This window comes from Rhipicephalus microplus, unplaced genomic scaffold (genome assembly GCF_043290135.1).
Source record: "Rhipicephalus microplus isolate Deutch F79 unplaced genomic scaffold, USDA_Rmic scaffold_14, whole genome shotgun sequence".
Lineage (NCBI taxonomy): Eukaryota > Metazoa > Arthropoda > Arachnida > Ixodida > Ixodidae > Rhipicephalus > Rhipicephalus microplus.
Genome location: NW_027464587.1, coordinates 31,763,207 through 31,788,839, shown reverse-complemented (window position 1 = coordinate 31,788,839; position 25,633 = coordinate 31,763,207). Strand labels below are relative to the sequence as shown.

At 47.5% G+C, this 25,633-nt stretch overlaps 1 protein-coding gene across 1 annotated transcript in view; it reads right to left on the bottom strand.

Moving 5' to 3' along the window:
- The window catches only part of LOC119181510 (uncharacterized), a 622,314-nt gene that overhangs the window by 469,626 nt on the left and 127,055 nt on the right, over positions 1–25,633 (bottom strand). Inside the window, exon 4 of the mRNA XM_037432765.2 lies at positions 10,796–11,000. Coding sequence (XP_037288662.2) covers positions 10,796–11,000 — 205 coding nt within the window. The remainder of the gene's footprint in view (positions 1–10,795; positions 11,001–25,633) is intronic.

Here is a 25,633-nt window from a genome sequence, read left to right as displayed (position 1 = left end):
AAGGCGCCACTGCTTCGAACTCCACCGGAAAGGTCACCAGCCGTTTGGTAGCGTAGGTTTCTAAGCTCGCGACTGTTTCTGCGCATAGATGATAGACGAGCGGACGAGACGACGGTGAGTTAAACAAGGTTTATGTACAGCATATATACAGAGGCGTTACGAATTCGGCATTGGGGCCGACAGCTTAGAGACTCGAAGAGCCGAGCTCTCTTCTCTGACACATAGATCGACTGCTCGTGACGCGCCGCAGGGCTTTTTTATAGGCACCGGGTGGATTCTTTGAGTAACCAAATGTCCAACCAGAAGCGCTGCTGGTCGTGAGGTCAGACTCCTCCAACGGGGTTGCTGCTAGGCCGCGTCATTCTCATCGAATCTTGAGCTGCTGCGCTGCACGCGGCTGCAACCAAGGACGAGTGACGTCGCCACGCAATGCGTCAGACTGGCCAGACAGGTAGGTGCCGATTGCTTCGACGGGCTCGCTGGCTGAGGTGACTCACTGTGCGTGCGCGGCAGAAAGGCACCGCCGCGTAATGACGCCGTTGAGTTGTTCGCGTCAGGCGGGCTCGTGAGCTAGCCTTGACACAGATTGCCTTTTTCAGAGGCATGGACGTTCGCAGTGGACTCGCAGACATAACAGCACCCCCGCCGCCAGACAATGCGCCGGAAAGACGAGCTGCTTCCACGTGGCTCGTATGTCAGGCACGCTCGTTCGTCAGGTCCCTCGAGGTTCGCCTCCAGGGCCATGGGGAGAATGCAGCTCCAGACTCTGTTCCGGGAACCCATTCTTGAGGACGGATCCCAGCTCTACTGGCTTGCCACCACAACTTGTCGACCATCTTCACTCGACTCTTCTGACAATCTTTCGTCTCAGCACTTGTCGATGGTTTGGCAACTTGTCAAGAACGGTTCGACAAACGACAACACACGACACAAGTAAGTGTCCTTGGTCACCCGCCAGAACACCAGACAAAGTATTGTACAACATATACCTAGCTACGTGTCTATGGGAATTTCGTTCCCTCTACATCAAGAGGCACATCTGCAACATAAGACTCTTAAAATGACAACTCAAATTTTTACACGTACAATAACGTAACGAAATAGAATAGAACATAAAGTTGCCTCCTTGAGCTCATCCTGGACGAGAGCGCTCAGCTAAGGCCGTGATGAGGACAAAATTTGGCCCCGAATCGCCAGCGAGAAACCAAAAGGTTGAGAAGGTTCTAACTAAAACGCACGGCTCAATGCGTCTGCATTAGCGTTTAGCTTTCCTTTTTTTTGTAGTGAACGTCATAGTTGTGCTGTTGGAGTATCATGCTCCACCTCAGTAACCGGCCACATTTAGGCGACGATATCTATGCGGTACCAACAGCTGTTCATACTTGCGACGTTGCCCAGGGGAACAACGCTACGACTTGCTACGGATTGGCTCCTCAGCAGTTAGCTCGATATCGTGTTCGATCACCGTCGTGTTTCTGGGACGGTCCGAAAACACGTCTCCAAACTCGGAAACAATCCTTCTCAGGTCCTCCTTCGGGACTTCACTCCACCTAGGCTCTAGGTTCAACTGCTTCAAGATTACCTCCGATCCCATTTCGATTACATCACTAGAACTCAAAATTTCTGCTCCTCCTTCCTCTGAAGCATTCAACAGCAGATTTACGACCGCTTTACGTTGAACGTATGGTTTTACCAAGTTACTGTATTAAATTTTCTTCGGCCGCCTTCCTAATTTCACTTCATAATTGGTATGAGGAAGCTTCATGTGTGCCTTCCACTTGTCGGTGGATTTCCCCGCTCTCTGACAAGAGTCGCATGAGCGTACAAAGTCTTCGATATCCTTCCAGCATTTCGGCCAATAAAACTCAAGACAAACTCTAGCCTTGGTCTTTTTTTATGGGGAGGTGCCCTGCCCACGCGTTTTCATGCGCCAGTTCCAATAGTTGGCGACGATACCTTTGTGGCACCAAGAGCTGCTCATACCTGCGACCTTGCGCATTTGTGTAGCTCCGATACAGGAGCCGTGCTTTCTCAGAAAAAAGAAACATTCTTTTTTTTCCAAAGTTTAAGCTTTTCATTAGCGCTTTTATCACGAGGTCCTCACGCTGCTCTCGAATGAGCGTTTCTCGACAAAACCTCGACGGCTCACTCCAACTTTCCGCTACAGGCGAGAGCGTTGCACCCCTCTCGCTCTGACTAAATGGCACCATGTCGTCTCCCCCTGCTACAGAAACCGCGCTGGTCGCTTCGGCGATGGGCCGCTCAAATGACTGCTCACATGACTCACACGGAGAATTTCCTGTCTGAGGTTTCGTCGACTCGCCACAAAGATCACAAAGATCTGCTGCTTTTTAACTTGTTTCACCACATTGAACAAGATCAAGCTCCCGCGAAAGCTTCCGCGCATGCGGTCGCGCGAGGGCCATGTACGCAAAGTTGAGGAAGAACGATTTACCCTGCTCTCTGAGAAGCTGCTCTGAGTTGTTAGAGAAAAGATAAGGAAAGCGATCAGGAAGAGCGGCAGACACAGCCGCTTCGGTGCGAAGCTTACCGAACGGGCCTTCTATGACAACCGTAGCGATTGGTAAGCAAGCACTCTGCTCCTCGGCGGCTTGCCTGATCCACGCGCATTCTCCTGTAAAGTCATCCGGAGACATCAATGAAGGATGGACAACGTTAATGGTTGCCGCTGAGTCACGAAGTGCTAAACGCGTTCTTTTATTCACACTAATTTCTTGGAGATACGGCTCCAACAACCGCATGTTCTTTTCCGATTCTCAGATTGTTGCAAAAGCAAACTTTTGCTTACAGTTTTTTGTGATGTGCCCTTCCTTTTTGCAGTTGTTGCAGATTAGCGGCTTTCATGATTGAAACGCCCATGTGGTATCAGTGCGTTGTTTAGGAACCTCACTCGATTTCTCCGCTTTCGTTTTTCTTAAAATTACGGTGTGAAGCGGGTTTCCGTTGATCAGGTTTCTTTGAAAAGCCCTCTTTCCTTTCATCATTTTCAACGCGCACTGCCCTGCTATGCAACTTTCGGCGAGTATAATACTCCTCAGCTAACTCTGCTGCCTTGCTTAGCTGTACTTGACCAAGTTTCTCCTGCAGCCAAAGCTTGACATCCTCCTGGATGCTGCGGTAGGATTGCTCCAATGCAATGCATTTTACCACTTTATCGCGATCGTCATAAACACCTTCGCCCTTGCGCCATTGAATAAATCGACTTTAGGACGAAACGCGAAGGCAACGTGTGACTCATTCCCCTTTTTAGCATACCGGAACCTTTGCCTGAAAGCCTCGGGTGACAACTTTTAACGTCTCAAGAGCACTTGCTCAACCTCGTCATAGCTTTCAAACGCTTCCCTCGACAACCAAGTTATCGCGGTGGACTCTTTGCCGGGAAGCAGAGCTAACAGGTTCCGCGCCCAAAGAGACCGCTCCAAAGCATTTCGCTCACAGACGTGTTCAAACTTGACGAGATATTTCGTCATGCCCTCGCCTACTACGAACGGTGGCAATTGGTCGCGAATTCTCTGACCACTGACTTGAACTGTCGCAGAAGCTACGATAGGCACCTGCGAACACTGCAGGATTGCCGATTCTATTCGTTTCAACTCAAGGCGCTCCTGTCTCTCGGCCCCCTCATGGCGTTCTCGCCTTTCAACCTCCTCGCGGCGTGCTTTGATATCCGCCCAGGCCTCATCGGTTTCCTCAGCCGACACTCCTTCATCGTTCATGATCTCAAGGATCGCTTGCTTTCATTGCGCACGGCCCAAAGTAATGCCGAGTTCCTCACAAATTTCGATGAGTTCCTTCACTTTAAGGTTCTCCATTGTTCACACTAGCCTCTTGCTGTTTGCCCCTGTTAGGAATCTACTTGGCGTACCCACAATAAGCCTACTAGCAAGACGCGCAAGCAATTTTTAACACCCTCGTGCTTACCCCCTCCGCATTAACTTTGGTTTCAGAGCACTTTAACATTGCTTGAAACAATCAAAGCTCACTCTAATGCTTCACACAGCCCTTCTACAAAACTACTATAACCTGAGCTGGAGTAGTCTGGTGAACTGAGGGGAAAACATCAGGCACTCACCGCATTGATGTCGCTGACGCCGGCCGATCCCACCGCTGCCACCACTGTTACGAACGATGGCGACGCCAACACGCTCCCGAAGGCGCCACTGCTTCTAACTCCACCGGGAAAGTCACCAGACGTTTGGCAGCGTAGGTTTCTCAGCTCGCGACTGCTTCTGAGCATAGCTGATAAACGAGCGGACGAGACGACGGTGAGTTAAACAAGGTTTATGTACAGCATATATACAGAGGCGTTACAAATTCGACACTGGGGCCGACAGCTTAGAGACTCGAAGAGCCGAGCTCTCTTCTCTGACACATAGATCTACTGCTCGCGACATGCCGCAGGGCTTTTTATATGCACCGGGTGGATTCTTTGAGTGACCAAATGTTCAGCCAGAAGCGCCGCTGGTCGTGAGGTCAGACTCCTTCAATGAGGTCACCGCTGGCCCGTGTCATTCTCATCGAATCTGGAGCCGCTGCGCTGCACGTGGCTGCACCCAAGGACGAGTGACGTCGCCACGCATTGCGTCAGACTCGTCATACAGGAAGGCGCCGATTGCTTCGACGGGCTCGCTGGCTGAGGTGACTCACCGCCGCGTGATGGCGCCGTCGAGTTGTTCGCGTCAGGCGGGCTCGCGGGCTCGCCTTGACACAGATTGCCTTTTTCAGAGGCATGGACGTTTGCTGTGGACTCGCAGGCATAACAGCACGTGGTGGATACTCCATTAACTAAGAGAGACGTCCACAAACCTGGATACACTTGAACAGAAACATGCGTTGAAATGAGTGTGTATCTCAGTGAAGTGTATTTTTTCTTCTGTGTGTGTGTGTGTGTGTGTGTGTGTGTGTGTGTGTGTGTAAGCATGCAGGAGTTATTGTATCCGGTGTTTAACTGGAACTGCACCATGTTCGGAAGAGTGTGTGTGCTTCAGTGAAGTTTGTTTGTGTATTTGCATGACTAGAAGCATGCAGGAGTTGTAGGATTGTACCTGTTGTAGTGAAGAAGAGGGGCCTCAGCGCGGCTGAACTCTTGGATCTTGGAGAGAAGAGGGGAATGGTCTTCTCCTATGCCAAGGCTGGACAGGCTAGATAAAGAGTCGTCGAGCACCGAAGTACGTCGGGTGGAAAGACGTTGCCTTCGCAACTCGTCAAAACTCCGGCATAACTCGGTCAGTTCTATGACAGTGCAAGCACTCTTAAAAAGCAATATTTGAAAAGCGTCATCCTGAATTCCCGTCATTATGTGCTTGATCTTCAGCTCTTCGGACATCTTCTCGTTGACTCGCTTGCAAAGGTCCAGAACGTCCTCTATATAGCTTGTGAAATTCCCACCAAGTTGCTCGAACCGAGTATGCAAGCGTTGTTCGGCGCGACGTTTGCGTTCTTTAGGCCGTCCAAAAACTTGTGTGAGGCTCGTTTTGAAGACAGACCACGTAGGAAGTTCCACTTCATGGTTTATGAACCACAGCTTGAACACGTCCGACAGGTAGAAGGAGACGTAGGCCAACTTGGCGGCATCATTCCATTTCTTGTGAGTACTCAGTTGCTCGTACATAAAACTCTAGTCATCAACGTCCTCTAGTCATCAACGTTGTATTCTGTGTCTGATAAAACAGGGGGATCTCGCAGACACAGAGAACTGGCGCAGAGGACAGTAGGCGGTGTTGGTGGAAGAGTTAGAGCGGCGCTTGCATCGGTAAGCATAATGGACCGTAACATGCAATTCCAAAGCTCCAGGGTGATCAAAACCCAGCAGACTCCACCACTTGTAACGGTGTTTATTTGAAGAGCAGAATGCAGAAGGCGAAGCAGTCCGCAGCGTCCGGCCAAGTGCAGCAAGCACGAGCTTATACTGATGGCGATGCCCCTGAGTCACCTAGAAATGACGCTGAGGCCCCTCTTCTTCACTACATTGTGTACACATGAACTCAGGTCGTTTTTCTCTTTTCTTTTTTTTTGCTGTTTTGTGGTGGCGGCCGTTTGGTGAGGCCCCGAGATTTAAGCAGAAAGAATATTGCACGTGTTCTCTGGCACTCAACGAATCGCAAAGTGTGGCCGCTTGGTTGCGGACGTTAAGCTTCACCCCGTCATGTTGTAGGTATTCACGTAGCTGCATTTGAGCGCTTGCGCGAATCTTGGGACGGGTGGGTAAGGTCTGGCTTCGCTGTCAAGGGGAATGAGTCTTCTTTTTGTCGCAAAAGGGCGCGCTTCCCAAAGAGAGGATTCTCGGGAAACAATAATTCCGGCGTGAAGACGCTCGTCCTTGCAAGAAGAACGCGGTCGGTCGCCGCTTCTAGCAACCTGCTAGGTAGTCCGCGGCCAGGGGAGTGCTGGTGGGCGATGTGAGGACAGCCGGTATATCGGCCCCCATTCATCAGGATTAAAGTCCGAGGGACGGCTGTCACGCTTAACAGCGTAGTCATCTCGCAGTAATGGCAGGGAGCCCGCAGTCGAACGGAGCCACCATTGTGTGCGTTCGCAGAGTTCGCGAAACATAGTGTGCAGGCCGATCCTTTTGTCTCTCCGACCGAGAGGTCGAGTGCTTGAATAAGAGAGCGAGAGGAGAGGACGGCAACAAATGTGCTTAGTCTCTCCAATAAACGAACCGAATAGTTTTGTTTGGTTGGCCGTGAGGAGAATCGCGAGGGGCAGCCGAGTGGTTAAAACCTGGCTACCATTTCCTAACGGTCGTTCAGGTCACACAAAAAAGTGTTCTGCACTATTGGCTCTGCCGAGGCAACATGCGACGGTTCCAACGGTGAAGTCTTGTAAATTTGTACATAAGTTCTTTACAAAAAGTTGAGTTGTTGTAACGTATTTTAAAACGCTGATCTCCATCCTTTATAGGCAGCAGAAGCTATATACGACCCGACAAGATGGACACCAAGCAACCAACCTTCCGCTCACTTCTATAGGAACAGCCGCTAAGCAGCTGAGAGTGCTCTGCTCTAGGGAACGGAGGGAGTGGGTAGAAAGTTGAGTTTTACTGTGTTACTTTATGAACACACGCCGAATGACAAGCTTGTGTTTGCACGTATGAGTCAGCGAAGTGCCGACGAGTGCGCCCGGCAGCTGTAAGCGGTGGCAGTGGTGGCGCGTGTGCGCTGAGTCGCCGGCTGAAAACGGGTCCCGTCGATGCTAATCACTTTGCGTGCACACCGCATGGACAAAACACTGGTTCATTCAAGTTAACCGATGGCAAAGGTCTACTGTACAGTCAATTTTACTCCTGGGCATAGCATATTATTAAGCTTAGAAGGGCCGATGGCATGTATGAAGGACTTGGCCGGTAAGCTAGGCCTACATTCGCTCCGGGTCACATTTACTTGACCAATCTCGGCGCAGGTGGCTCAGGAAGGTTAACGCTTGATAAATCCACAAGCCTCTCATCATTGTATTAAAGGAGAGAAGAGGTAAGCTGAACTATCAGAATCGCCACGAAGCGTTCCAGCTGAGGTTTGACGACAAGCGTCGTTTTTCGAACGTACAAGTACACACCGCGGCATCGCAAGCCATATCGAACGCCGGATCGTAACGTTCGTAGAATATTTTTCGCCTGGCACTGCTGACAGATCGTTCCAACTGTGTTTGTAAGCGCTTAGTATAACTCTCAGGCTTGGACGCAAGTGGCTTGACCGCATTGAGCCTATATGACAGAATACCAGCTTATAATTAGAATTTAGTATTAAAAACGGCGTGGTATGTCACGTTGTTTTACAATAAAAGGTCGACGTGCCTACAGAGCACTTAACAAATTCCAGATACATGTCACATGTATATTTGCTCTTGAAAACGCGTATTATATATGTAGCGCCACCTGCACTAGAAGGGGGCTAGACATCATGAGCATAAATACCGGTTGCTGTTTGAATGGTTGTCTTTAGCGTGAGAGGTATATGTTCAGTGTTGTTGTTTGACATCTTGCGTACTATTATTACTTCCACTACACTTTGATGTGTTTGCGATGTCCATCCTGCATATATGACTTAAGCTTGAAGCAATCTATGCGGCAGTTCGCTGCTTTTATGAAATACTCGACATATGCGCGCACACACACATATCACTCCTGCTCATACGTGTGCTCGTATGTTCTTGCACCAGTAAAAATAAAGAATGCTATGTACGAGTTCACTAGAGAGCTTTCATCGATAGCTCACGTGCATGACAGTGCTACAACAAGCGTCTGGTTCTTGTTCTTGTTGACCTTCCCTTGTGGACAAGCCTGTCTTTTTTTTCGACAAAAATGACCACTGCTTTCCGACGGTTGCTAACAATGCCGCACAAACGCTAAAGACAAAGTAGAAAACATTAAATTTTCAGTGGAACTGTACGACGTTATATATAGGCATGCTATCTGGATTATATTTTCGACGTCTGGGCTAATTAAAACGTTATTAAATCTAAGCAGACGGTTGCGCATGGTAACTCTGTTTCAAGCAGTGTTTAAGTACCAATGTGTCACATTTTATGTTCTAGCCTGATTTCTATGTAATGGTACCACGGCCCGATAAACGCAACAAAGGCTTTTCGCCTGGTGTGCCAGCGTTTATGTTCTAGCAATAAATAAATGTAGTGGTACTACAGTAAAATAAACAGAACAAGGCTCCCCGCGTGATCAATAAAGTACAATAAATGTAGTGGTACTACAGTAAAATAAACAGAACAAGGCTCCCCGCGTGATCAATAAAGTACAGTGTCGCAGTTGTACACCCACCAACAGCGCGCAAGTGTTTAGCCTAGAGTCTGTTTTTTTGTTTAGTTTTACAACCGAGTCATTATAAAACGTGGCATTCACACATAATTTAATAGTCCTCAGGTTGGGAGGGTGCCAAGAATGTTTTGCGATGTGCTTGAAACAGAAAGCGGCACCCACTCTGAAATTACTTTGGTGAATGGGGTGCGACGACAATAAACAGCGCTCTGGAAATTCGCACTAGCCGATTTTATAGCAATGCATTAGCAACCGAGCAAAACCGCATGCTTTCGCACGTCGTTTGAGGCATACATAGAAAGAGTTACACTCGCACTGACATGATCGGACAAACAAAACTTTCAGAACATGCGTGAAATATGCGCACATAGAAACAGAACTTCGCTAGCAGACGATGCACGGAGCAATTCACACTTCGCCTCTTCGGCTAGTTTCTGCCGGGTGACGACTCTGCTCGATCTCATGGTGAATAGCTAAGCCTTCTGGAAAGCAACTCATCAGGACGCAATTAAGAACCACAATGTACTTGTCAGGGGGTACAACCAGGCCTTCGAGTGGCCTACGTGAAAACACAAGGTGTTGTGCAGCATCCGAAGCTTCTCCACACTTTGGGAACTCCGTATCGGAGACAGTGCAAGAAGTCAGTCGCTGTGTTCATTCGCGGAAAATTCGCGTCACCCGAAATGCTCTTCCAATGTGTTGACGACGACAACATGGTCGTGGAAGCCAGCCTCATACCTTCGATTGCTCGCTTGACTGCTCCCGTCAAGTATGTCAAGAAATATTTGAATTTCTCGATTGCTGGCAACTCATGCTTTTTGTGGATTATTGCGCTGTGGTGATCCCAGAATTCGTGCCTCTTACGTAGATCACTGGCATACGTCAGGACTTGAAGCGGGGTAAGTGCGACAGACCACAAATGCGGCATACTAGCTGGTCCTTGCTCTGCATGAGGAGATCCGATGTTGTTCGGAGTGGCGGTTGCCCGGTCGCCATTCTGTATACACACAGATGGGTCACTGAAACGTGTCGGCTGTTCTTGTTCCAACAGGAATAAGTGCATGTCAACGATCATGCACAGAATCTTGCCGTGGTATTCGGTTGCACTGTCGGCTTCTTCGATACCCTCGTCTTCAGTGAGGTCGACAATATCTTTATGTCTCCAAAATAGCAACTTGTCTGTACAGCTTGTGCGCTTCGGTGGTATGATCCTGCACTAGCCCTGTCAGTCGCGTAATATTTTGTGAAACGCTGGCCCTGACAGTCTTGCGAACTTTCCAAAGGCACTAGGCTGACAACATCGTCGTCCCGGAACAACCACTCCCGGGTTTCACGGCACCAAGTTGTAAGAGCAAGAACCCGTGGTCATAGAAATGGACGACGATGTTTACTCTGTGAGGGCTACCTCTGCACTTCGTTCCACGCTATCTCTACGTCCGTCTGTTTTGGGAAGCATGTATGCAGGACGCTTGTGTTTGTAAAACATGAAAGTTACTTCACCTCTGTATTCAAGTAGAGAAAGTTAGTTTTCACTGTATTCCCAAGCAGACACGTGGCTACGTGCTGTAACACCTGCTTGCCAAAGAAACGAGGCGGGTTTGACCCTCAGCCAGACCAAGGACTTTTTGATATTTATTTTATTCGAGTCTTTCTTAATTTTTTCACGCACAATATGATTTTTCTTTCGGAAGCAAAGACACTGACACTGACGCCGATGCTGGAATTTCTGCGAAACGAACTATTTAACACTCTCTCGTTAAAACGCAGTAGTAGTGTTGAAAAAGACCTGCATTTGTGCAGCAGTGCCTGCGTATTCACGAAAAGCGAGCAACTTGTGACAAACAAAAAGCATGGGCGGAACGTTCGCAAACACACGTATCTAACTTATTCCATTCAAAACTATACCGGTACGACAGCTAACCTCACAGGTTTCTTCCGAATAATCGTTTCTATTTACCATGTCTGGGGACTATTTGAAGTGAACAATAACAAAAAACATGTACTTACTTGGAGGTAATGAAATCTTCTGCTATCAGTGTATATTATTCTCATACCGAACGAAAACACTTCGCCGATGTCTACATTAGGAACAAGCACATCATGCTGAGCTTTGTCATAACCTCTTTGTTTGGAAACGATACCTGCCTCACCACCAGGAATTTCGACCTTGCCATAATAGTTATCGTCGTAGATTATGTGCATGGCGCATATTCTAGAAAGAAAGAGGATGCTTTAATACATAGCTCACAACCTGCACTCAAGCTCTCTAAAAAATACTTTACGTTGAACAGACCTTCAAGTTACACAGATGACATTTGGCTTGTTAAAATACTCTCATGATCAGGCAGATAGCCCGTAACTCATCACAAATTCAGGATAACATTAAATTTCTACTTATTTCATTGAGCTTTACGGTTTTATGATAACGCTCCAGAGAAGAGGTGTTGGTGTGCATTGGCTGCCTATTGACATTAAGATATAAGCTTTAGGAGATGCACGAGCGACCAACATGTCAGTCTAACCATACACACAAAAGAGATTGTTGACAGAATAAACGTCATGTCTTAGCTGGCATGCATCACATCAACATTGCGAAAATAGTTGCCCTGAGTGAGAATACCTTAAACGCATTGGTGTCAGATACAGCTGAAAATCCCGCCGCAACTAGGCCGCAAACTTTTGTATGTAGCTCAGTATATTGTCTTGTGGTTTCGAAGGTGCAGAAAGTGGGCCACACTCATTAAATATCAATTACTTTGATGAGTTAACTTGCGCCAATCAAAAAATAAAGCCTCAAAGCAGAAGTGGAGCTCGCTGACTTGATTGTAAACATTGCACAGAAGTTTGTCTGGTTGGGTATGAAACTGTGAGATGATTTAGACTCTAACCAAAAGTTTTAAAGAATCTCAACGTTTCGAAACCAACTTAATTTCTTCTTCAGGGGTGATTGCGGAGAAAACATGACTGCGGAGAAGACGCCGCTGCCACGTAGCCTCCACCGTCACCTTTCACGAAGTAACCAAGTCGGTTTCCAAACGTCGGGTTTCTTCTAAACATTCTGTGGAGTCTAAATTATCTCCCAAATGGAGCTTGCTGTACGCCTAAAAACCCAAATCGCAACGTTGTGCGTCTACTAATCTGATCCGCGAAATGCGTCGGCATTATGTAAATGCCTCATCCAACCTTCCAGATTTATCGCTAGTGCTAAGGACAGGTCTAGACTGAGCTGGATTACTCGAGGCCTGAACGTAAAAATTCAGACCCTGAATAAAGAATGACACTGTAAATAAAAAATGGGTGCACGTGGTAGCGTAAATAATGTTCAAAAACTTCAAGCACAAGCCATTTGTCCCTATCATAAGGTAACACTAAGATACAGTACTTGTAGCGTTCCACTGAACCAGCTGTCTCTGTTGGACTACATTAGCGAATGTCGTATTCTTCTTACCCCTGCTGTCACTGTGAAAATTGTACTAGTAAACGGTGTGCTATAATGATTATGATGACAGGTACCGTCAATAAGAACACGGAAAGTACAAAACGCGCAAGTGCTAATGGTGTTCCTGTGAGCAACAACTAACGTGGGTCCATCATAATGCGTCGTCACTTTCTCCAGAAGTGGACACAAATCAGCACGTACAACGAGAAATGTTACACCCTTGTCTAGCACAACATCAACATGCTCTGCTTCGACTACCACGAAATGCATATTGCACGAGCCTGATGGAGGTATTGGAGTGCTAATTTGTAATGCAGTTTTTATTCCAAAAGCTTTCTCACTTAGTTTTCCGAATGATTAATAATCATAGAGAATGAGGCCAGCCGAACTGTGTCGGCGTCTGGCCGATCATCTATTCTGTGGTGCAGAGATGGAGACTGGTGCGGAGGAAATAATAACGGCGACGTTGATGATATGCCCCAGTGGACAAATTCCATTCACGCCTGTGTTTACCGCGACGCCCGTCCTGCTGACGATGTCGGCAGACAGGAGACATTTGGCGGCGATGAACGCAGTGGTTAGCTGGGATCAGCGCAATGGTGACTAGTGGAAGGCGTTCTGTGCACCAGAAGATTGCACGCTCAGGTAGGCTGGTGAAAAGTAAAGTGGCATCAAATGGAATTTAACCGAAGGTGTGGATGAGACCCATGGGTATGGTTGGAGCGGTAACTACGTCGCTGGGAACCGCGGCGGCAACTCGAACGTAGGTTGGTATGGGCGAAGGAGCAGGTGACCGTAGGAGCGCAGGCCGTTCAGACATGTGGGTTCTTTCTTGACGATCCCGCGTTTCATACGACTGTGTAGCACGCGTTAGAGCAGGTGTGCATTGCATAAATTTTAACTATTCGCATATGATAGCTTGTATGCGATCACGGAGATCTCCACGAGACGTAGAGTGGCATTTAACAATGTCTGATTGGAGACGAACAGAGTCCAGTGCATCGAGGTGCTGACACATTTTTACGACGTTAATGACTGTAGCCGGGTTCTGTGCAGCGAGGGCATCAAACGCAGCAGATCCTATATCTTTCAAAGTGCAGCGTACTTTGTCCTGTTCTATTGTGGGCAAATTGACATGCCGGCATAGCGAGTGGACTTCTTGAAGGGGTACTGACAAATTTTGGGGCCCCAGATAGTTTGTGGGTTCAATTCTCGTTACCATTCGTATATCATCAGCAAAATACCAACATCGAATGTAGCTTGGAGCTTCCGAAGTTAAGTTTGTGTGAGCGACCGACTCCATAGCGCTATAGACACCTTTGAAGGGGACCCCGAGGCGACCCCCTACTTCCTTCATGTCACCACGCTGCGGTGAACAAAGCAGATTACGGCGAACTCATAGCCGCCATATTTCGTTTGCTGCGTTATTTCTCGAAGTCTGTATTTCTCGGCGGCTCGTTGAGAGAGTGGCCGTGGCACACGCTTAGAAAGTTTTGTGATTGGCGACATTCCAGTCTCGTTTGCCATTCAAAAGTAATTATTGGTGCGGACCGTGTGGAGGTGCGTCACAGTTCTGTGCAGTGACGTGGTCAAGAGCGGCATACGCTAGGTGGGGACAGTTGCACCCAGTTTTTCAAACTCTCTCACACAGAAACGGCGACCTATTGATAGTAAGGGGCCTGCAATTATTTATCTGTCACGTGTTGCAGCAAATGATGCATTGTGTATTAACTAACAGGCCCCTAGCGATACATTGCAGCAGAAAAACGCGAGGCCAAAGTTTCTGCGTATGAACCCCTTTAAACTTACAATGTGTACGACTCGCTGGATGTGCTCGGCCAGCATCAAGGGCCCGCTTGGCGATTGCGTACCGAATGGCCAATGTTTCAAAATTGTGTCGGAGCTGGTTCTGAATGGTCGCCCAGTCGGCTAGATAAATGGCGCGATGAAAATACCAACTTAAGAGGACGGAACACTGGGTAAATTTGCAATCTATAACGACAAAAGCTGCGCAAAAATAAACAGCGAAGGCACACACACAAGCGATGACTAGCAAATGAAACTTTATTCAAGAAGACACAAATATAAATAGAGAAAAATCGCGTAGAAGATTCGAGGTCGGCCGTTAGATAATCTATCTCCAGTTGGCGGACGGCGACCTATCACCTCGTAACACATGTGTCACCAATCTTGGGGATATAAAAGGCTCAGTAACTTCTCGCTATTCTCAACAACACATTTCGTTCGCGAAGTAAAGGTTGACACTCGCAGTCTATGCCATGTAGGCACAGATTCGACGAAGAGTGCGCCTTAAGCGATGCCCTGGGATCTATCAGTTGGTAGTCAAACACCTCCCAGTTTCGATGATATAGCACTTACCACATGACAAGGGGATGAGATACCACCCCTTTCCCCGTTCGACTAACATTTCCCTGTGATTACCTACACAATCACTGCACTTTTTTCTTTGCCGTCATTTTTCAGATGCACCGCTGCACAGACTCGGCCCAATTGATTACTGGACGAAAAAACCTCGCTAACGCCAAATCTGTTTCCCACCTTTCTTATACAGCAGGAGAAAGCATGAAGACATGGAATCACGTGAAGGGCAAACCCTTATCAATGCCCATCTTGTAACTAATAAAATGCTTAAGATTATTCATTATTGTTTTATTAAGAAGATCCAGCTTTGTTTTTCTTGGAAAGTATGTTAACCTAAGCCTAGTGAGCTGGCATCAAAAGCCTCCGACATTTGATGCCATCATGACTTGCGCAATGCAGGTTCCAAACATGAAGTGGCGGCACCATTCTTGACTGACATTGAGTGACAGGAATGAAAATTAGGATTGCGCTTAACTGACCCAGGCGAATACCACCAGCACGTGTGCTACAGGCCAATCCTTGTTTTTGAATTCCGAAACTGAATGAATTAACTAGCAGAAGCCAAATCATGATCTAGATGTGACAGGAAAAGTGCAGGAATTCAGAGTTTATTTTTAGGATAGATTACAGGCCCTAAACGACGGAACCAACATTAGCGTTGACACAACGAACGATAATCTTAATAGTATCATCAAAGAGTGCGCAATCAAAGTCAGAGTTACAATCACTAGACAGGACACTGCAAAACTATCTAAGAATACAAAAATTCTCCTTAACAGAGAAAAAATCATGAAAGCCGAATATGCAACTGACAATATAGAGCTATTGGAGCTTTCGAAGTTAATAAATTGGTGCAAGGTATCTGAAATAGGAAGGTTAAATGCCTGTAAAAAGCGACCAGAGCCTAAAAGCTGCGAAGGCAAACTTGTTCATTGACCAACATCGGATGTATGCTTTGAACGACAAGGAAGGCAATGTCATAATCATCATAGATAGGATAGTTTGTGTGGCGGAGAAGTTCTATAACCAGCTGTGCAGAAGCTGAAATAACCTGGATGATATCGTAAGAAGCAAAATTTGCCCAGAGGAATTCGACATCCTACCATTATTGACAGGGTAAAGAAGAAGTGCAAAGAGGCAAAGCCGCTAGTGAGAATAAGGTAACAATAGACCTGCTGAAAGATGGCGGAAAAACTGTGTGAGATAAATTGACCACCTTATATACAAAGGGTCTCTCGACGGGAAGCGTACCAGAATCTGGAGCACCAACATAATTTTAGTCCATAAGAAAGAAGACAACAATGACTTGAAAAATTAACGACCGAAGCTTACCATTTGTTCAAAGAATTTATTTACAAAAATATTAGCTAAAATAATTGAGGCAACATTAGAGTTTAATCAACCAAAGGCCCAAGCAGGATTTGTACAGGCAATTCCACAATAGACCATATTCATACTATCAATCAGGTAATAGAGAAATGTGGGGAACACAACCAACCCCTATATACAGCTTTGATAAATAATGAAAAGGCGTTCGACTCAGTCGACACATCAGCAGTAATTCAGGCACTAAGAATCAGGGCACCTGCACAGCGAGAGTCTATTTTACAATCGGATTTACCCCGCAAGCTTTATAGTCCTTCAACATTGCTCCAGAGACATTCTTGGTATGGACTTCTTACTTTCATTCTTGATATGAACTTCTTGGGCCTTCATGGTGCAGTCATAAACCTCAGATGAAAGTTGATAATGCTCGTATTTCGTGTTTTTCGGCACTTTAAACAATTAAGCAGGTGGCTCAAATAAACACTCGACAGAAGATTCCTTCCGTAATTTACACGCAAGCAAACGCAAGAAAACGAGAATTTTCGGCATATCTGTAAATGTAGCTCTGGCATCCTGTTATTGTAGGAACTATGCAGCACTCAGCCATGGTACTGTGCCGCACAGATTCCTCTAACACTTACGTTAACTAAAAACGGACAACTCAAGGTGCAATCGCAACGACAAAGAAGTAGTACTTCCGCACTAAGCGGGATCACCTCAATGGACTGCTTGGGCTGCAGTGGTGGTGGCGCTGGTGGGGCGGCGGTAGCACCCGCATGGCCCTAAAGTTGGTTTTCCATAAAATGACCTTTTTCTTGCGCACGTAAACGCACTTGGTCAACAGAGGCGTGAGCCACAAGTTCTGTTGCAACCGCAACTTTGCTACCTAAAGGTAGCATATACAGTAACTCTACGTACCCAAAGAGCAATGCTGGCGCATTGATGTTCCTCTGCTTCCCCAACGTTTTCGTACCGAACGGTGGGAGTAACAATTGAAGCGTGAAGGAAATTCGTTATTTCACATTAAAAGGTAAAATTTTTCCAGGTTTAAGAATTCATTAACACGCCCCGCCATGGTAGTCTAGTTGCTGAGGCACTTGGCTGCAGACCCGCAGATCGCGGGATCGAATCCCGGCTGTGGCATTTGCATTTCCGCTGGATGGATGAATGGAAAGTCTTTTATTGAACAAAGAAAAAAAAAGGAGGCACAGGACCTCTGTGGGGATAAGCAGGACTTTTTAATTACACTACTAGTTCACAGTGTCAAAGGTTTTACACTTATTGTATTCACCATTACTGGTACTGGGGTGGTATAGGGTCAGTACTGTGGTTTGTCGGACCCCCTAAACCACTCTGATCAGGCCACTCTGACTTCTATATTGGGCAAATAATAACTGCGTGTCCGGGTCCGTAAGGAGCACTTCACGATAATTTGTGATTTGCAAAGCTTGTATGGTCGTTCGTCCTTTTTCAAATGCGGAGCACTGCCACAGTAAATGGTGAAGGTCTGCAAAGCCCTCAGTGATTGCACGTCCCTGTCGCAATGTCCGGTTGTCGCCATTTTGCTAGACAGTATGGTGTGTGTACAGAAATTGCATGGACCTTATTATTGAAGATTTCTTGGGAGCGTGAAAGCGGTCATTTGCTGGAAAATAGGACGAATGGGGTAACCTGTGTGATTCGTTTTTTACTAGCATGACGCCGGGACGTGCGTACGTAGTGCATTGTGGCTACCGAGGGCGCCATTGGACTAAAGAGCTCATACGGGTTCACCCTGAGGTAGAGAAGATTGGCTGACCCACCTGCGGAAGCAGCAGCGCCGTGTGCCACCGTATTGCCCCCGGGCAAACTCGTATGCTTCGTCGTCCAGGTAATTTTATTGGCCTGTCGGCATTTTCATGCCTACAAATGATGCTTTGAATAACAGCAGCTGAAGCATCTTCCGACGCTGGGCGAAATATTTCCGAGTAGGCAGCGTGCGAGTCGGTAAAGACACGAAGGTGCTTCTGTATAGTGTATAGGAGGCTTGCAGTCGCTCCCCATATGGCAAGTTGTTCGGCATGCATAGGGGTACCGTTCGGTAGATGGCACCTGTAGGCCCAAGTGTGCTCGGTGGTCTGCGTGCAGATTCATTCCATGCAAGCTTCGTCATTAGAAAGGGCAGCGTCCGTGTATATGTCGATGGTATCTAAGCTCGCTTCCCTGAGCTGTGGCGTGGCAAGAAACTGGCGAGCAGTATTATTGTGACGAGATATGGGTCGACGGAACAGTCGAGATGCTATTAAAGTTTCCCATGGGGGTAAGGACTGATTAAGGAGAGGTGCATCATCATGCCGCTGACAATCCCAGGCCAGAAGCTGACGACATTGCGGCGTGTTTTCCAGGCAGATGTGGGGTCGAGTGTTGGCTTCACGGATGACGTCTTGCAGAAGGGACACGCCCCCTGCGCTTTCAAGAGCGGATATCTTAGTGTGTTTAGGGAGCCCTGTGATGGTACGGAGAATATCCCAATAAAGACGTTCCAAATTTTGGATGTCCGTTGGAGAGAACGTGTATATGGGTGTGCGGTACAAAATCTTTCCAACAGCCGCAGCTCTTGCGAGAGTGCGAAAAGCTTGTTGATGTGCACCTCCGTATTTGTTAGACAGACGACGTATCATATGTAACATGGCTGGCCATGCCTGCCGCAGTCCACGTACTCACTTTTGCGGGCTGTTGCAGCTAGCTATTGGCAAACATAAAATTTTCATTTGTCCGTTTTTTGATTGTATATTGTGTAATCCAATATGGAGTGAGATGCACATTTTCGGGTCGGTGCGATTCTTGCCGTCTGTGCTTACAAGTTCTGTCTTATGTGAAGCCAGCTGCAGGCCTATTCCTTAAGAGTGGACTCTAAACTATGGAGGGCAGCCTGCAGCTCAGTCTGCATTGATTCTTTGTCAGAATAATCCACTGCCTCGGTCCATATAGTAATATCAACGGTGTAGATCGCAAATCTAGCCGTGGTGCCCCGTTCAGGGTTTTCTGCTACTCCGCTCATGGCCAGATTAAACAGCGTCGGTCCTAAAATAGATCCCTGTGGAACAGCTGTGTCCAAGTAGTAAGTTTTCGGGCTCCATCCAGGTGACGCGCCGCTTAAGCGAATGGGCCAAGCTGCAAGGAAATTTCGAATCCATATCCGCGCACGCTGACCTTGGTAGCGCTTAGCTAGTTCTTCAAGAATGGCGTTGTGGTGAACAATATTGAACAATTTCTGCATGTCGATGGCCAGCAAGTAGTCAGTAACATATTTCTTGAGGTACGATTGATAACGTGCCGTAACAGCCAAAGGCAGTCATGGGTGCTGAGGTTAGAGCGAATATCCGCCGGGGCTGAATGGTATCCCGGCCGGGTTATCTCGAGGTAATGGGACATGCGTGTGTGAATCATGCGTTAAATGAGCTTGCATAAAGTATACGTTAAAAATATTGGCCGGAGGTTCTTGCAGAGAGCTTAAGGTTCTCCAGAACACTTCCTGAGGCCCAGAGGTCATTGATAACCGCCAAAAGTGCGTCCTGGGCTTCATCTCCGAGGTTGCGGAGCTCTTGCCATGTGATTCGGTTGTGGTCAGGCGCCAATCGAGGACACCAGTGTTTGATGGCTGCTACCATTTCTCCCATGCTAAATGGGTGATAGAGATTCGAATCAGGTTGTGTTATGGTGCAGGCTTTCGTAGATGCAGTCGGAGTGAGTGAAGCGTGAGAAAAGAAAGTGATAATAACTTCGTCTTCCACAACTGACGGATCTGCTTTGAGGAACAGCTCAGCCAGAGAAGGGTTGCCCTTTCCTTTCCCACTGAGGCTACGAAAAAATGTGCCATAGACCTTGGAGGCAGGCACACGGCTAAGGCGTTCGCAGGTCGATTGCCAGGCTTCACTTTGAAGTTGGAGCTGATATTCATTGATAAGCTTAAATCGGTGCTTAATTTTCATGAGGTCAGAGTGTCGTTTGCCGTGCGAGCGGTATCTTCTGACTAAATAGTCTGCTGTTTTCCATAAATTGCCTGAATGGTTATCCGTCAGTTGAGTATGGTCTTCGCATGGCACTGTTTCGTGTGCCAGCTCATGGGCCTGTTGAACAATTTCCAGAAGGCCCCCAACTGTCGAGAAGGATCCACTAACAATACTACGAAAAGTATTCCGATTTGTCATCATAGTTGTTGTTTTAATCGGGAGGCGTTTTCGATGAAGTGTCACGAATATTCGGAGATGATCACTGCCCCATAACAGGCTGGAGACTGTCCAGTGCCGTACAAATTGGGGACTGGTGAGAGTAAGATCTGGAATCGTGTCTCTCTGTGTTCTATGGAGTCCTATTCTTGTAGGAGTGTCAGGGGCGTTACGAATTTCCAGAAAGGAGTGTTCAATTGCATCGTAAAGATGTTTTCTGCGTTTGTTTGGCTTTTGGGTACCCCAGGCAGGGTGATGAGCATTAAAATCACCTCCAATGAGCAGAGCTAGGGAGGTACACAGATGCTTGATTAAGCGTCTGCAGTCATGTTTATGGTCCAACTGAAATATTTTCTGGGCGAAAATACGCAGGCACGGCCTGAGATCAGGAATGTCTAATTCAGATCAATTAGAACTGAGATCAGGAATGTCCAATTGAGTGGCCGGGCAGTCATTACGCACCAGAAGCGCTGCCTGGCCTTTGGGAAGCTGCCGCTTATGTTTGATGGTTGGTGTCTGAAAAGCCCGGTAACCAGGAAGCGAGCACGTGCCACGCGTCTCCTGGAGAATAAGAAACAAAGGGTGATGCCTTTGAACATAATTGCGGATAGTGGAGCACGTTTGGTGTAATCTACGACAATTCCACTGCACCCCCTGGGCGAAAGAGCTCATGAGGAAGGTCCTGCTTTGCGGCGCTTATTGTCACCAGCGAGAACACTGCGCTGCAGTTCATTAAACATATTTTTAAACCGAGTTTGCATTGTGTCAAGGGCTTGTGTTAGAGTGTTAACCATCACCGACCAAATCGCATGCTTCAGCTTATTAGATTCTTGAGCTCGTTCTTGTCGCTGGAGCCCAATAATATGAGAGTAGGCGGAGTCCTTGTCGGTGACCGGTTTAGAACGACGTGTCGGAGAACGGCTCTTTCTTTTATTTCAAGACCGACTGCGGCTTGGCGTTGGGGACCGATTCCCTTTCTTTTGGTCCAGAATGAGGTCACGAAGTCTCTCATTTTCCTGCCGTAATTCATGTACTTCTTGGCAAGGCTGTTGATAAGCTGAGTCAGATCGGAAGAAGCGGTTGTTTGAGCCCAGGTTACTTCCCGAGGCGTCGGAAGGGTAGGCTATGTGGCAGGTGTCGTAGATGATGAATCATTTGCTTTGTGAGGAAGGGCTGATTCAGATATATTTCGTTCAGGACAATGAGGGCTGAATGAAATGTGCGTAGAGGTCCACAAGCCACGCAATGAGGAAACTGCTTACAGTTTGGGTCAACCTTATGCGGAGCTTTGCCAAAGTCCCGGCATACTGGCGGGAAGGAACAGTATTTGGCAACATGGCCCAAACGATGACAATTGTAGCATGCGATCGGGCCAGGCCGATATTCGTGAACGCGGATGACTTCATGTTCAACCATCAAGCGTTTCGGTATCGAGTCCGTATCAAATGTCGAAAGCAGCAGCTGGGTTTTACCGAGCATTCGCACATCGGTGGTTGTTGCCTGTTCACAGCGCAAATGCGCTTTGATGTACTCAATTTGTAGGCCGGGTCTGATCTTTATTACCCCACGAGAGGTGCCGACTGCGTGTGGCTGAACAGGTGATGTGTCGACATCAATTACTTGCACACTATCATTGACTGTTGCTACTAAGCGCGAGAGTGTGCATAGTTTTCGAAGATGACCTTCGTCAGGAAGTGTGAGCAGTACGCAGTTACTGGTTATATCAAAGCGGAGAATTGATATTTCTGCAATAAAGGTTGACGGAGCGCTTTGCTCTATGGCGTCTGTAAGGGCTTGTTTCGGAATGTCGGTCGCAGGCACTTTGTTTAGCGACCTGATCAAAACAGTATAGCGGGGCCGACTCAACCGTTCGGCATGAAGTCTGTTCGGTAACACTTGGCATCGGTAGTACACGGCGTGATTCTTTCGTACCCCGTTGTCAAGAAGTTCGGTGGTGCTGGTAGAATATCCTGCTGCCGTGTTGTTGACACGAAGTCCAGTAGACAATTCTGATGACAACGTAGAATGCGTTGCATCAATTGTCTCGTTTTCGTCAGATTGCGTTGGGAAATCACTTGAGTTCACTTGAACGCTTCTGCATGCCATGGTCGTTTTCATAGTAGGCGTCTTGAGATTCGGAGTGAAACGCGCCAAGCGTAACAGGTTCACCGGGCGCGGCACAGCCGCACGGACGCGGTGCGAACGTGGTGCGGACGCGGCCGCCGGAAGCTGTGCCCTTGGCCACGTTCGAAGATGCTCCGAAGTTGCTCACTGGGCTTAGGGTGCTCAGTTCCCAAAACACTGAAAAAAAGAATAAAAAGGTGCTCCAAAAACGCTGCCTGTGCAACACAGGCTCACCGTGTGACTGGCATTCTCTTATGTGGCAAAGAAGCGTGGCCTATCAGCGGGAAAAACTGTTCAAACTGAAAAGAAAACAAGGAGCTGAAGTCAGGCACGTCTGCCATTGTGGGCGCTCAGCAGCGCCCTCCCCCCCCCCACACACTTCCGATGGAGGCAGAAATGTTGTATACCCGTGTACTCAGATTTGGGGGCACGTTAAAGAACCACAGGTGGTCAAAATTTCCCGAGTCATTCACTACGGCGTCTCTCAAAATCATATGGCCGTTTCGGGACGTTAAGCCCCACAAATGAATAAATAAATAAATAAATAAATAAATAAATAAATTAATAAGAATTGATTTACCCCAAAATGCCTTGTGCAGGGTGTGAACGTCGCCAAAGCAGATAGTTCCGCTCACGCACACTAGTTGTTTTCTCTGCTACCGGTATTGATCGATGCAAAATATAACGTAAAAAAAGTTAGCCAGCATGCTTTACATCCAATAAAATAGTTCCCCGTTGGAAAGAAATGCAAGAAACTTCCACGTGCTTGAATTTATGTGCATGATAAGCAGCTTCTGATGGTCAAAATTAGAAAGGAGTCCCCCACTATGGCGTTCCTCATATTCAAATGGTGGTTTTGACGAGTAAATCTTCACTAATAACTATTACCTCTCTACCAAACAATCATAAATACTGCTCCACAAACGTATTCTATGCATATTTTGTTGATTTACGCCATTGAGCGATTTACACGGTAAATCGTTCACGCATAGTTGCACTTGTTCATTGCGAACACGATATAAATAAATATTTAAAACGCGCAATCCTTCAATATGAAGCACAGAAGAGCAATGCAGTTGCTCCAGGAAATATATAAACATTTGTACCACGCCATTAATTCATATACAGCACACTAAAGCAATCCGGTTGTTCGTGGCTAGATGCTACGATGTGAATCCACATACTTATGTCAACGATCACCGTCAGACAATCAGTGTCGGACGGCACTTAGTAGAGAGGCCCGCGCTCCACACAAGCTTGAAGGCAGAAGGGCAATTTGGTTCAAAGCACGTTCAAGTCATTTCGATAACCATTCAGCAATTGGATGTCAACTTTGTCGGCCTAATGGCAATAAATATACGCGAAAAGAAAAACCTGGCTTGAAAACAATGTGGTCACACATGCCATCAAAAAGACCCACAGTTAGCAGCATGCACGTGTCTACCGAGCGTGTTTGCCGAGATCGAGACGGCTGACAGCATCGTCGTAGCGTCATCTCAGAAGGCGCCGATGAGGCTAGGAGATAACTGATAACGGCCGAACATTATCTGGACGCACTAGGATTGCGCTTTTCAACGCTTTGTGGGGATATTGTCAGCACCTGTACGCTTGGGCAATAGCCAACGCTGCGAGCAGGGAAAGTTAGTGATGTTTTCAAACTTCAGCAACGAATACAAGCACATGAGCAAAGGTGCTACGGATGCCTACATCGGAGACATTATGGAAGCTAGCAACGCTTTCGAAGCTTCTACGAAAAAGCAAGCTTGTCAACTAGCTTTCGACGTTAAGGCAAGCCTTTCGACGCATAAGCGAGGGCAGCTCATAACTCTGCTCCAACAATACAAAGAGTGTTGCTCATCTTCGTCAAAAATTCCACATACTCCGATCGCAAAACTTCGTATCCCAACAGAAGAGATTGCCAGGCCACTTCAAACTCGTACACTGTGGACGCGAGAACGCGACGCCATAAAAAAGAAAGTCGACCAAATGCGACGCGACGACATTATCCCACCTTAAAAGAGTCCATAAGTTTCACCTGTTGAGTTAGTCAAGGACAAGGACAGAACCATACGCTTCTTCGTTGGCAATTGTTGCCTGAACAACATGACGAAGGACGTGTATTCTCTCTCCCAGATAGAAGACGTCCTGAATCGACTTCACGACTGAAGGTATTTTTCTCTGATGGACCTCAAGACTGGCTATTGGCAGATGAAGCCCACGAGAGAGACCGAGAAAAAAAGGGCAGCATATCCACGGAGAGAATGATGGAGAGTGTGGTGAAGCATCCGTCCGTCGATTCGTTCTTGCTTCCGTCCGTCCATGCGTACATCTGTTCGTGCGTCTACACGTTGATCTGTGCATCCGTCCCTGCTTTCTTCCATGCATCCGCTCCTGCGTCCGTTCATGCGTCCATCCGTCCGTGCAGCCACTTGTGCGTCCATCCATGCATCTGTCTGTGTGTCCGTTCGTCCACCTATTCAACACTCCAAGTACCACCATCTCGCATCTTTTCATCATATTGTCACGTGCAACAAAGGGTTTTCAACTAGGAAGAACTGAGCTGGCGGGGAGACGCACCGAAAACCGGAAAGATGGCTGCTTCAATAATAAACAACTAGCCAGAGCACGCGCTGCCCCAGAACACCGTCTTCCATTCTCGCGGGCAGCCATGGCTTGCGCTCGCCGTAACTAGCAGCCAAGTTGCATTACTCCCCCTCTGAGAAAAAAAAGGCATCACTCTGATGCTCGGAAAGTACAAAGGCAAGGTCGGCGCGAACCAACACAAAATACGCGCATACACAAAAACAGCGATATGGTTCATGCGCAGTCGCACTACCGCGTGAAGTACGGCTTCAGGCGCACCACGTGGACAATCTCTGAGGAGTGCCTTCGCCGTCGTGGCGAGAAGGCGCCGTCAGGTACTACCTCGTAGTTCTCATCGCTCACGCGTCGCAAGACTTTGTATGGTCCGAAGTAGCGACTTAGCAGTTTTTCTGACAATCCCTTGCATCGGACTGGAGTCCACACCCAAACTTCATCGCCTAGATAGTATTCAACTTGTCGATGGCGAGCGTTGTAGCGGCGTGCGTCTGTACTCTGCTGGTGCGTAATGTGTAGGCGTGCTAACTGGCGTGCTTCTTCGGCGTACTGGGTAAGCTGCACAGCATCGGGAGTGATCAAAGCATCGCTATTGTGTGGAAGCATCCCATTCAGCATGGTCAGGACCTCACGTCAATAGACAAGACGGAAAGGCGTAATTCGAGTAGTTTCCTGGACGGCAGTAGTGTACGCGAATGTGATGTACGGTAGCACTTATAACAATAATAATAGTAATCATACGTTTATTTTATCATCATTGTGTACATG